The sequence below is a fragment of the Orbicella franksi genome, chromosome 10, assembly GCF_964199315.1.
Source record: "Orbicella franksi chromosome 10, jaOrbFran1.1, whole genome shotgun sequence".
Classification (NCBI taxonomy): Eukaryota; Metazoa; Cnidaria; class Anthozoa; order Scleractinia; family Merulinidae; genus Orbicella; species Orbicella franksi.
In genome coordinates this window covers 17,130,825-17,144,581 of record NC_138154.1, presented here as the reverse complement: position 1 = coordinate 17,144,581, position 13,757 = coordinate 17,130,825, and the positions used below count along the sequence as shown (strand labels likewise).

Sequence of the window (13,757 nt, the reverse complement as noted above, 5' to 3'; positions counted from 1 at the left end):
CTTCGTTTTTGAGAGAACATGCCCGGAAGAACACCCTAAATCTGAAAACAACGGGCTTCGTTAGGGAATAACGACGCAGTGTCTGGAAGCCCAAAAATACTGCAATTAGATCTTTGAAGTTAAATGTTCTCTGCCAAATATTGTTTAAGCTGACCTATTACGTGAATTTAGTCAACTGGTGAGGTTCCATATAGAACAAGTTCGCATTTAGCGACCATAGTTTCAAGCGCCTTGCAACCCCAAGGTGGCAGGATTCGATGTCCCGTGGACAGTAATCTTGAATTTTTTTAACTTCCCACATTGATTTTTTTGTTCATTTTTGGACAATGTGGAGATAATTGTAAATAAAATCTGTTTCTGGAAAGAAAAGTAGGAGTCACAGAACGTTCAAGACCGTTAAATCCAAGCAAAGCTATAGCAATGGCCATCTGCTCTATCATTGTTCATTTTAAATGGTTTGAACCCAGGAGTATCAGTAGTTCGTATAGTGTGATCGTCCGGGTGAGAGTAGTTCTGAAAAGAACTGTTGTTGGTGACTTACGTTTCGACAACCTGAGCGGGAGTCATCTTCAGAGTCAAGTGACTTGCCTCTGAAGATGACTTCCGTTCAGGTTGTCGAAACGTCACTCACCAACAACAGTTCTTTTCAGAACTACTCTCATCCGGACGATCACACTATGCGAACTATTGTTCATTTTAGTACTTAGCGCGCGCGCTCGATGCATGACGTGGCGTGTGAATTTACGTGCGCAGTAAGGATGTGCAGAAACAATTAGCACGAACGCCCTTAAAGGAAGAAGCAAACGCAAATTGACACCCTATTGGCACAAACCCGAAAAACGGCGCCCTGTTCAAGGGAAAAACAAAAACATCAATCACTACAAACATTCAACAGTTAACATTTAACACTTAACAATCTAACATTTTTCAACAACGCAGGCCCTTTGCAAAACCATAATGAATCTATATCTACATTACGTTTAATAAATTTCGATCTGTTGTTAGATGGTAACCTGATCGATAACATTCAGCAAATCATTTTCAATGACGCCACCACCAGCCACGAAACACGCGGGTTTACACGCTGAAATTCTCCTGTGAAGGTCTGAAGGTCCAATATTTGCTGGGGCAGGAACTAATACAGCACCTGAAGGAAAACATATATAACATAAATAGAAAACGCTAGCTTAATTCAGTAGCAAGTTGAAAAATAAGCCTCGCTCTAAATGGAGAAAAACAACTTCAGAACTTACAGTCTCCCCCAGATGTCTAGGGACGCCTCACCAAAGCGTTTTATCTTCATCTCCCCTCGCTATCCCGAACACAATATTGATGTTGATCTATTCAACGGTGACACAATATACTGTACCAATTCCGACAAATTCAAACAACATTAAAAAATGACTAAACAATCACAGTTTGTCAACCGTCCCAAACAGTTTCACCAGGATAAAAAACAGCGACTTCATTTTCACAATATTTATCATATATACACTAAGAGAGGTAAAAAGCCCCACATCATGGGTGTATTTTGGAATTGTCAGGCACCAAAACGGGCAGACAAATTTGAAATGTAAAGAGACTTACCTGTTCTTAAACACGCTAGTTGAACCAACAAGTACTCGGGAATTCTGTGCACTAAAATCATTACTCTGTCTCCTGGCTTGATGTTGGCAGCGGTCCGCAAAACGTTTGTAGCCCTGTTAGTTGAGAGAAATCAGGTTACGTTTATTGTGGTTATTGATCATTGCACAGAGGAATGTCTGAGAATGTTTTCAGATTAATGAAATGAAATGAAACCCCCACTCCAGACAGTTCTTCGCGAGTGCTTTACCCATTTTATATAGCTTAATAAGCTTGAAACGAGGTACATTTTATAATTGCTTTCCGGCTTTAGACGGAATCTTCTCAATCTTCCCAGAGGTCGCGATGCTTTCGGTCATCACAAAGAAACGAGAACTCTGGGCGGGGCCAACACTGGAAATCTTCAATTCACGGACTTTCTGTCAAATCGGAGAAATCTGATTGGCTCAGAAGACAACACGAATACATGGGCATGTAAAAAAATATCGGGTCCGGCGAGAGGTCGTGATTACTGGTGTTCATGAGAAGAATCGCGGCGTCTAGGGACGAGAATGTCAAACAACATCGAATACAACAAGAAATAAAAGCAGATTTTGATTAGTTTACACGGACTAGGGGACTAGTTTGTTATTTGATATCCAACGGTTAATCAAATCAAGAATCTAGAGGCTTAACGCTTTGAGTTTGAAGCAAGATCTTGAAAATTCCACTTCACGTCTAGGCCTTCGCCATCCACCCACCACAAAGCGGGAATGTCACTTTCTTTTTGACCATTCTAGGAGGTGAACCCAAAGTAACCACATTTCACTTTGTTCCGAGAGATATACATACAGGAACAATATCTAAATTTAATAAAATTGCCAAATAGCCGCTAAATCTTGTAAACATGATGTCAAAAATGTACGTATGTGTCCGAGATGGATATAGTGCTCAAACGTGAAGACTGTCGTGGCTTCGGTGTTGGGAGTGATAAGGGTGACGAATGGTCCTTCAGAAATCATTTTTTGACGAAAAACCAATTTTCGTCGAATTTCACTGGTCTCACAGTCTCTACTTTTTCGCAAAGCTGTCTCGTAGTCTCATTTTTTGCACGGCTAAGACAGACACGACATACCAACGTGCTTGTTTGTTTGTTTTTTAATTTATAAATGGAGCCTCAACTGACGTCTTAGAACCTGAACGTCTCGAGCTCGCATTAAAAACACTTTGAGTCTCGGCCTAACAATAGAAGAGGTCCAAATGTCTCGGATTCGCAAAGAAAAACGCTAGTCTCGCCATCTCACAACGTCTCGCAGTTACGATTTACCACCCTTAGTGATATCTGGCGAGATGACGTTATCCTGGAAGTTTTGGGTCAACACTGGTAAGGTCGTCTATTTTGGATGTACCTGGGTAAACAAATAACTAGTAGTAATTGTAGATTAAAGACTGCGTTCGAATATTGGTCAATGTTTTACACTGACCGGAACCCTACGATTCTGGACCGTGTAAATCGACACAAACGTTGCCTGTTCCGTCGGTATGCGAGACGACGTGCTTTTATTACCAAAACTAGGACAATTATTTTGTTTACATGGAGATGACGTCATTCGTCCCAGACGAATTTTTGAGGGGAAAGAAAGACACATAGCAAGATACATACAAAGAAAGTCGATTTCTTTTTTCTCCATTACCCGACTAGAACTGCGTTCTCTCGAACGCAATAAATGAAGAATACATAAATTGGAATTGAAAGAAGCAAATCGCAATGAAAGGCTTTAAGTCCACTATTTCCAGATCAAAACCAATAGGCATATCAAAGGGTACAAAAAAGATACTGTAAAAAGCCGTACATTACAGTACATTAAAAATGCTCATAGTTTTCTGGGCTGAAACTGAAATCAAAATCCTTTTTTCAACTGCAATATCTCGTCACCGTACCTTTTCCTTTTGTGACCACTCATCTATGACGTCAGCAAAGTTGAAATACTCCGGAACTTGAAAATCTTTAGATCCCCAGATTGAGTCACCTTCCATCGTTTGTTTACCAGCTTTCACAAAAGTGAGAAACCGTGAGAAGTTACTGATCAAGTACTGACAGGGAAACGGAATAAAGCCGGGACAAGAGATCACAAGGGACGGACCTCTTTATTTGAGAGGAGGGGGGCGAAAGAATGGTCAAGAATCCAACGAGGCGCTTTCCAAAACAGCTGGATAAAAGCGCTCCCTCTCTAAAAGGGAATTAGTACGACAAGGGTGACGAGTGTGACGAGCGTGACGTACGTGACGAGTGATGTGAATAAATGTGCATAATATCATTTCGTATACACCTATAAAGAACGATTTCTTTTCTTAAAATCCACAGCAACGCTTGGTCCGTCGGACGAAAACCGCTAAAATGCCCCTGACTCTGATTTCCCGTGAATGGTATAAATATGATTTTTATTCGATCTGAAATAAACACAACAAATGATACACTTAACCAATAGCAACTAACCGAAAATAAAGGGACTTAATACATCGTATAAACCAAGAAACGCGAACAGATTTCACTGAGTAAACCACGCGGTATTACACAATTGTTAATCACATGCGGTCGATTACCGAAATTACAATACCAGAAATTAAAGTAACAAAGCCTTAGAAAACGGAAAAAACTAACTTCAACTGACTCACTTCGTGACGGGATTCCAGAGTCCAATTAAACTGTAAAAAACCTTTAAAACGGGAAGCTATCCATTCCGACACGTGTAAAACTAACTGAAAACGATTCCTACATCGAGCTGCTCAAGTTGCAATGTCAATCAATGTAATCATGTTTGATAGAAAGTGTAATATTAAACTATTAAAATCAATAACAAAACGTCACGCGAAATGTCACGCAAAACACTGTTCTTCATTGAAACAACGCTTCCTACTACCAAATTTACTGCTCGCAAATCGTCTTGCTCCAACCAACCGATCTCCCGACGGTGTTGCATTGTGAGAATGTTTCTATCACATTATGAAAATACTTGCGTAACATTAGGTGTGTGTGTGTTTTATAAACTAAAGGAGCAATCGCCTTCTAATCAGTTCCACAATTATTAATTGATGAGGGCTAAAGGTTGATAAATGGCCTTACCGCTTGAAAAGCAGAAGAACTCACCAATTCGATGATTCTTGAATTTATTCCAGCCAAAGATCTTTTCTACGTGAGGATGTCCTTTCGCTTCAATTTCAGACCGACAAAAAGTATTCGTTGACTCTACAACTTGTGTCACAGGTAGTCACGTGACCAGCCCCCACCTGGTCAACGCTAAGGTAGAGGACAGAGAACCTGGGAACGAGACTGCCTCACTATGTTGCATAATGACTTCCTAATGACGTCATAATAACATCACTGATATAGTTTTTTATGCAATCTGGTCGCTCGTGGTCACTCTTGGACACCCAAGATCACCCGTGGTCACTCGTTTGTACTTTTAGACCAACGGCCGCCCCTACCGGTCGCACACTTGCACGCCCGCTTGCGCTTGAAAATAGCGCTTTCACGTTAAAAACATCCCAAACCCTCTTGCTTGGTGTTTCAATAGGATATGAACAGCAGTTATTTAAATTCTTGGGTGACAAAAACAGAGGATTTATTTTGTTAAACCTGGTTAAACAAAACAAATTTGTTCCGTGACCGATGGAAACTGATCTATTCTTTGTGGTTTCTGTGGTCGAAGATCTTGCCTCTGATTGGTTTTAACACAATAAACATTCCAGGCATATTTAGGTCTTCAAGGTTTTGTTAGCCTCCTAACGTATAACGCAGACGCTGTTTGAGCTCGTCACGCAAGATTGGGGGTATTTTGTCTCACGCCGCCATTTTTTCCTCGCGGTTTGTTTACCGTCTCGCTCGACGGACTAAGCGAAAGAGGGACTACTCGTAGTCTAGTTTGACTGTAATTTTTTTTATTCAGAGAGCTTCGGTTGGTGCAACTACAAACCCTTGACCAAACTCTTGACCTTCATGATCAGATTGCAGGGATTTTTCTCAGAACTTCTGGAATAAAAGTCAAGAATCATCGCCGGAATAGGTGAGTTCCCACGCACTTCACGCCCGTGTGGCCATTTAATCATTATTATTTTTTAATTATTGTAGCAATCCTGCTGTCCCTCTTGAAAATAGCTTTATACTGCTGCTCCCGCTTTGTTCTCCAGATCATCTGACGTGAACTTAATTTAAGGAAGGTCGATCTTTTTGACAACCAAGAAAAGAGTTTCTATGTCTCACTCGGGTGATTTTGCATCAAACAATGGAATATCTACTTCGCAACACAAGCTGTTTTAGAATGATTGTGCAACTGATTGAAAGACTATTGAACAACGAAGCCCATTGTTGCCTCTTTATTAGGTTGCTTCTTTAGTTAAAACACACCTACCTACTGACGATGTAATACTGTCCGAGTCGCGCAAGTATTTTCATAATGTAAATGTGATACTGAGAAATATTTTCATAATGCAACACACACGAACATCGTCGGAAGATCGGTTGGTTGAAACGAGACGATGAACGAGCGGTAAAATCGGCAGGACGAAGCTTTACTATGGACTTAAAAGAAAACTTTATTTCATGTATACACGTATTAAACAGGTTATCGCATATATATTTTCATATATATATACGAAATATATATACGGTATATACGAAATGAGATAAGCTATGGTGACACAAGCTTTCTTAACATTTGTCACATCACTCGTCACGTGCGTCACGCTCGTCACGCTAATTAACTCTTAGAGCGGAAGGGGTTTTTATTCAGCATTGGGGATTTGAAAGGGGCCTCCTCATATGCCCCCCCCCCCCCCCCACCCCTTTCACAAATAACAGAGTCCGTTCCTTGCGATCTCTATTCCCGGTTTTATTCCGTTTGCCTGTCAATATTTAATGAGTAACTTCTCCCGGTTTTTACTTTCTTGAAAGCTGATAAACAAACAATGGAAGGTGACTCAATCTGGGAATCTAAAGATTTTCAAGTTCCGGAGTACTTCAACTTTGCTGACGTCCTAGATGAGTGGGCAAGCAAAGAAAAGGTGACGAGCTATTGTAGTCTAAAAACGGATCTTGATTTCAGTTTCAGCCCAGAAAACTATGAACATTCTCAATGTACTCGGTTACCTTAGAAATGCGGCTTCCAGATAACCCAGCCAAGCAAAGAAAAAGCTATATAACCTGGAATATAACCCAAATTTGTCAATTGCTTTAAGAGAAACTAGAGAAGCTGCTGTACATCTCAGAATTTAAAGTAGGGATAGCCTTATATATACCTAAAGTGTTTTTCAATGCCAACTCGAGACTCTCAGGTTCTAAGACGTTCAGACGCCATTTGTTAAAAAACAAAAATCGGTTCGTGGAGACTTTTTTAGCCTTGCAAAAAGCGATACTGCTAAACAGCTTTCAGAAAAGATCGATGACTGCGAGAGGAACATAACCGTTAAAAAAGGAGATTGCGAGACCCGTGAAATTCAACGAAAATTCAGTTTCCATCGAAAATTGTTTCTGGCGGACCATTTGTCACCCCTGTCACTTCCAATTCCGAAACCACGACAGTCTTCACGTTTAAGCACCATATCCATCTTGGGCATATACGTACATTTTTAGCATCATGTTTACAGCTTCTTTTAGATTTAGACACTGGTCCTGTATGTATACCTCTTGGAACATGAGTGTCGTGTTTCCTTTACAAGTGAAATGTGGTTATTTTGGGTTCACGTTCTAGAATGGTCAAAGAGAAGGCGACATTCCCGCTTTGTGGTGGGTCGATGGCGAAGGACTAGAGGTGAAGTGGAATTTTCAAGATCTTGCTTCAAACTCGAAGCGGTAAGCCTCTAGATTCTTGATTTGATCAACCAATGGATATCAAATAACAAACTGGTCCGTGTAAACAAATCAAAATCTGCTTTTAGGCTCCCTCACTTCTTGTTGCATTCGATGTTGTTTGACATTCTCTTCCCTACACGCCGAGAATCTTTTGATGAACACAAAGAATTTTTTTAGCATGGACATGTATTCGTTTCGTCTTCTGAGCCAATCAGATTTCTCCGATTTGACGAAAAGTGCGCCAATTGAGTACCTACGGTGTTGGACCCGCGCGGATTTTGCTATTTATGGCGCGACCTCTGGGAACTAGCAATTATGTATGTACAATACAAGGCTTTCATCTAGAATGACGTATGCTCTCCCAAAAACCAGTACAAACTATGGAATCTTTAACATTAGATCTGGAACGATATTAGTGATAGTATTAAGCTTCTGCCACTTAAACATTTTAGAAAACGATCAAGTCACATGTTATTGCAAGCTGTTAGTACATATTGAATATCTGTACCTCTGCAGGTAAAGTGTAACTCTTCTCGTCAATACACTGTATTATCCAACTACTTTTCATTAAATCTGTATGTACACTTGGTCTCTTTTTGTGTGTGCCGTGGGTTCTGTGGCATGTATATTTTTCTTATTTTCTCTTCTAGTATGTGACCCTAATATATGATTGCTGTAATCACTAAGGATGGCTGCCCAGTCTTAAATAGCCCACTAAGATTATTCCGGGTGGTCATGTACTCTCTGTATTTTAAAACGTATTTTTGTAAACTTTAATTCTAGGTATGGGTACCGATAAAGTTGTTGTTGTTGGTGTTTTCTTGCTACTCAGGCCTGTTTGAAGATTGAGATGATTCTGTTTAAAGCTGGAGGGCAATTTTACTATGTTCCTCGCTTGAAGCTTATTGAACTAAATAGTGTGGGTCTCATTTCATTTCGTTTGAGGACACCTTCAGGCATTCCTCGTTGCAATGATCAAAAACGTACCCTGATTTCTCTCAACTAACAGGGCTGCAAACGTTTTGTGCACCGCTGCCAACATCAAGCCAGGAGACAGAGTGATGATTTTGGTGCACAGAATTCCCGAGTACTGGTTGATTCAACTAGCGTGTTTAAGAACAGGTACCTAACATGTTTTTAAATTTGATAGTTGTCCGCTCGTTTTGGTTTGTAAAAATAACATACTCCCATGTTTTGGTGAAAATCTTTAGGACACTGGACAAATTGTCAACTTGTGACAAATGTTTCTGAACTGCGAAGCATTTTTCAATGTTGTTTGACTTGGTACAGTATATTATGTCAATATGGAATGAATACACATCATTATTATTGACAAAAACGCGACGTGTCCATAGACGTCTGGAAAAGACTAGGTTTTGAAGTTGTTTTTCCCCTATTTAGAAGGAGGCGCGGTGGCGTCATGGTTAGTGTGCTCGTCTCCGGATCGAGCGGTCCGGGTTCGAGCCCTGGCCGGGGACATTGCATTGTACTCTTGGGCAAAACACTTTACTCTCACAGTGCCTCTCTCCACCCAGGTGTACAAATGGGTACCGGCGAACTTGATGTTGTGGGTAACCCTCCGATGGACTAGCATCCCATCCAAAGGGGAGTAGAAATTCTCCTAGTCGCTTCATGCGACAGAAACTGGGATAACCTCCGGCCTGATTGCACACTTAGCTCGTATGCAGACTTAACCTTTATCTTCTCTTTCAATTTTTCTATTGAATTAGACTAGCGTTTTCCGGCTATTCATTTCATTTATGTGTTCCTTTTAGGTGCAACATTAGTTCCTGCCCCAGCAAATATTGGACCTTCAGAACTCCACACGAGAATTTCAGCGTGTAAACCCGCGTGTTTTGTGGCTGGCGGTGGCGTCATTGAAAATGATTTGCTGAATGTCATCGACAAGGTTACCATCTAAAAACAGAGTGAATTTTATGAAACGTAATGTGGATAGATTTATTATGATTTTGCAAACGGATCTGCATTGCAAAAAATGTTGCATGTTTATAGTGGTTGATGCGCTCAACTACACATGGCTATTTTTCAGGCATGCCACTTAAACTAAAAGAAAGAAATATTTCAAATAAACATAATAGGTTTAGAAATTGCTACTAGCGGCAGGCCAAGAACCCTTACCCTATTTAAGACCAACATCGGCGATTTTCCCAACCCTTTTTATGACCTGTCCAAAATTTCGATACCTAATTTAAGGGCCCATTAACCGATTTATGCGCGCGCTCGCGTGCGTTGGTGAAATTTCACTTCCGGTTATTTACGTTAGCCTGAGCGCCGAAAATAAAAACAACTCAATAACTTCCAAATTCGCTTACATTTTAGATGCTTTTCTTTGTGTTTCACAAAATGCAAAGTAAAAAAAGTACAAGCAGAGACAAAATAAGAAAAAGAGAGAAAAACAGGAGCAATAGAAAGAGAAAAACTAACTCCGTGTGGCTTTGTTTGATCCTACCGAAGTGCGCTGGTGGTGTAAATTGCGCACGCGCTGATAGGGTAACTTGCATTATATATCGGGCGCACTTCCGGTTTCTGTAAATGCTAAAGGAAACGCGGTTTTTCATTAAATCCAGCCTTTTTCGACGGATTTCGATCAAAGCAACGTTAGAAAGATAGCTATGCATTCCTTTTTCAAAATCATGCTTTTTTCAGAAAATTACGAATTTTTTAATATTTTGAAATTCTCTCAAAATCTGACCTTTAAGAAATGAAACAAAATCTATGCATAGCGTAATGAGGATTTAAATTAAAATATTAAATCAATGAAAAAAATCCCGATGAAGTAATTTGCCTGGGAGCCTTTGCGTTTTTTCAGTATTAGTCACATGACCATGGGCGTGGCCTGATGACGTCATCACTAGTGTTACTAATCATGAAAAAGTTAAAACACATGAAATAACTCTGAAGTAACTAAAAATGATGAGGTTATATGAGAATAAATTTTCCTTAGCAATGGCTCGAAAAGATCGGTTAATGGGCCCTTAAGACCTCCCTCATAAGTAGTTCCCTAGTCCAGACCTGCGGGCTCTTGGTGATGGTCTTATCGATAGTAGCTTCCAAAAAAAGCATACCCAATTCAAGACTAGAGTGCAAAAGCCATATACTTGAGGCCAAAATGGTCATGATAATCAAGACCAAAAACTGCTAGAGATCCATACCCTTTGTGAACTATATCCATCTCGGGCATACACATAACGTAACGTTTCAACATCACGTTTTCAAGTTCTTTAAATATATAGCCAATATCAAGGAGTACTTTCTTCCCCAAGCCAAGGAGATGAACTATACCGTAGTTCAACCGAAAAGATTATCCTCCACTGAACGTAAATGTCACTTTCATATTGTTTCCTGGTTTCAACGCAAGTTATGTGACTCTTATGCCACTGATGATTTTAGTTTTCCAGTTCAACTCAAAACAATGTCAAGTGTAGATTGATGGTCAACAGAATGAAAGAAACGAGCAGGTAATTATAACGTCCGCTTATATTTAAGTACATATTGTTACGTTTATTTCAACACGTTCCTCTGTATGAAGGGACGCTTTTAAGAGTGTCTTAAATGGCTTTTTTTTGTCCTAATTTGCATTTGTGGACTTTTTATACTACAGTACATATTGTTCTTTGGCGTTCTCACCCGAAAATGAGTGTATGCAGAAACCTTTTAGAATAGCGGAGAACATTGCCATCTGCCATTGTCAAGTGCCATTGACTTTTCTTTAAGGAGGCACATCTTAATCATCTCGGAGAACGTTGTCTACGGGCGTTCTCAGGAGTAAAGTGCGTTTCAAGAAAATTCTCAAGTACAGAAAGTTGTCGCTTAAATGATATGTGTTCATTGATCACACGTCAAAGCTCTACTAATGCTGTGTTTAGACTTGAACGGTTTACCGAGGTATCAGAGTTTACTTACCTAGGTAAACATTTTCCGTGTGTAAACGCCAACTGATACTTTGGTAAATGCCGCAAAAGACAAAAGAAATTTAACCAAGGTAAAAGTTGTAATTACCCTGTGATCAGGCATGGTTACAGTTGGTAACCAAGGTCAAGATGACAGATATATCCGCTTGTGGCGGCGTAATATATCACTTCCCGCGGTGAGTAGATTGTGCAATTGCCGACAAAGCAAAGCGTTTCTTTTCCAGTTTTGACTAGGTTACCATGGCAGATAACGTGGAAAGATTGGATCGATCTTCTTACGGCGAACAATCCGTCACGTAAAAGAAAGCATTGTATTTTTCATTCTCAGTATTATTTACAACTTTCTCTAGACAAAGTTCGGTCCTTTGTTGTGTAATTATTGTCGATATATTTTGCCACCAGGGAGGATGCTGCATATACAACGTATCCACGTTTCTACGCATATAACCGTGCATACTCTGGGTATGATAAAGCAGCTGAATTTTCGCCGCAATATTATGGAATGAGGTCCTCGCCTATGAAAATGATGGCACCTCAATTTGCTCCTGTTCCGCTGCGGTGGGATCCCCGTCCAAGTTCGAATTTCATGACGTTGATAATGTAGCGCGCGCGACTGTTGAAAGATCAACTTGAGTTATTTGACCCGGTATAAACCATAGACGAATGTACCAAGGTTAAGTAACTTGACCTTAGTAACTGTTTACCTTGGTAAAAGCTCAAATGTAAACACAGCGTTACTAAGATAAAGCAATTATTACTACATCATCATTATCATCATCATCATCATCATCATGGTCATCATCATCATCATCATTTGCCACGTAAATAATAACAAAAGATATTGACAATACTCAAAAAGCGGCGAGGACACCTTCAAAAGACACCATCAGGCTTACAATGGAGGCCACCTCAGAAGTTACTCTATTGATAATTTTAAGTTCTGCGGGCGCGGCATGACCAATTCACTATTTTGTAAATAAAAATATGATCAACTTTTTCTTAAAGTTGGAAAAGCGTGTTAAACTAGTTATAGATACTGGTGGAGAATTCCAAATGTTAGGGCCTTGGTAGAGTACGGTAAATTGGCTAAGGTTTATGCGACAATGGTGTGCTCGATAACTACTGGCAGTAATTCAAGAAGGCAGACAACGGCAGTTAAATACTCGGACACCTCAGTTAAAAAAAAAAAAACAAGAAAAGAGAAGTCGATCATTGCTTCCTTGTACAAAAAAAATCCTCTTAAGAATAATCGATGAAAATGTAAGAACAACAGCCGTGAGAAGATCGATGTTTTCGAAGAATGTGTTAACCTAATCCTCGGGTGTGCAGCTTATAGCATAGAGCAGCATTGCAGAATCAGTACCTTTTTATACACCATTATCGTTTTTATTTTGCGATTTCTGGTGGTTTTCATGACGTCATGTGACGGCAAATGACATCATGACCAAGCTGTGTAGTTCCAAGGGTACGGTTACATCCAACCCCTTCCCTTCTACCGTGGTAGGGGTGAGTTTGCTCCTACGTCCGAGAGTTAACGTTGAATCATGCCTCAATCACCTGTTGGTTGATTGATTGTTGAAAAGCCCGGAAGCCTAGGACATACATATAGAACGCAAACTTCAGCTGTTAGAAGAGTTTACTTGAGACCATGAGTTTGTAACCGACATCGTTTTGTTTAGTAGTTCGATCTTTTTTTGTTGTTGTTGTTCATTTAGGGTTGGTTGGCTGTCTTTCGAAGAACTATTTCGAGAGTCCTCTAATGAAAACCAGGCAAGTTTTAACAATTTCACTCACATAGATATCTTATGGCATCAGATTAAATGTTATAAACCTTGAAAAGCACAATTTCCTGTGACATTCCTGTCGCACAACTGGGCGGTTTGGGCCCAGTCATGGTGTGTAGGTTGATTTAGGACCTCCGTTCATGGTAAAGTCTGTGTCGGGGCAAAGTGTCTCATCTTGCCAGGGCTTATTCCAAAGAAAACCTTTGTTTTAGCTTGCCTGAGGATCTGTTTGTAGCGACAACAAGTACGAAGCGTAAGTAATTAAATCACGTACAAAATTCTGCCTATTAGTAGAAAAACACGAGGTGCTCATCTTGAAATATTACCTACTAGATATAATAGAGCCAGACCGCACGTTTTCTGGAAGAACTTCCAAATGTTGGAATCACCTCCCTCTTAGGCTACGCACTTCTCAATCTGTAGGCTGAGGGATAGGATTTTTACTCCTTTCTTAGATAATTATTTTTAGACCTAGTATTAGAAGTGACAAGAATTGACCTTTTAACTTAGTTTAATTAATTGTTCTTTATTCAGATTGCCACAGGTTCATTAGTTTTGCGAAGTATTATGTGCTATCCTCTTTAAATAAATGTGATTGATTGATTGATTGATTGATTGATTGATTGATTT

The 13,757-nt window shown here is 39.9% G+C and overlaps 2 protein-coding genes across 3 annotated transcripts in view; one reads left to right on the top strand and one right to left on the bottom strand.

The window, feature by feature from the left end:
• Positions 1–3,819, bottom strand: part of LOC145499832 (acyl-coenzyme A synthetase ACSM5, mitochondrial-like) — an 8,257-nt gene extending 4,438 nt beyond the window's left edge. Inside the window, exons 1-3 of one of the 2 annotated variants that reach the window (XM_081479354.1) lie at positions 3,505–3,819; positions 1,588–1,700; positions 1,014–1,147 (exon numbers count right to left, since the gene is read on the bottom strand). In XM_081479354.1, the coding sequence (XP_081335480.1) occupies positions 1,014–1,147; positions 1,588–1,700; positions 3,505–3,527 (270 nt within the window). In that variant the 5' untranslated portion in view covers positions 3,528–3,819. Of the gene's footprint in view, positions 1–1,013; positions 1,148–1,587; positions 1,701–2,259; positions 2,312–3,504 lie in introns of those variants that run through there. The other variant, XM_081479355.1, reaches the window with a different exon arrangement.
• A 1,515-nt stretch (positions 3,820–5,334) lies between these two features.
• On the top strand, positions 5,335–13,201 carry LOC145499743 (acyl-coenzyme A synthetase ACSM4, mitochondrial-like). Its single transcript, XM_081479268.1, has 7 exons — positions 5,335–5,627; positions 6,515–6,624; positions 7,311–7,411; positions 8,421–8,533; positions 9,187–9,320; positions 10,823–10,890; positions 13,059–13,201. Exons 2-7 carry the CDS (start codon positions 6,529–6,531, stop codon positions 13,177–13,179), a joined length of 633 nt encoding a protein of 210 aa, XP_081335394.1. The 5' UTR covers positions 5,335–5,627; positions 6,515–6,528; the 3' UTR covers positions 13,180–13,201.
• Positions 13,202–13,757: the final 556 nt, after the last annotated feature.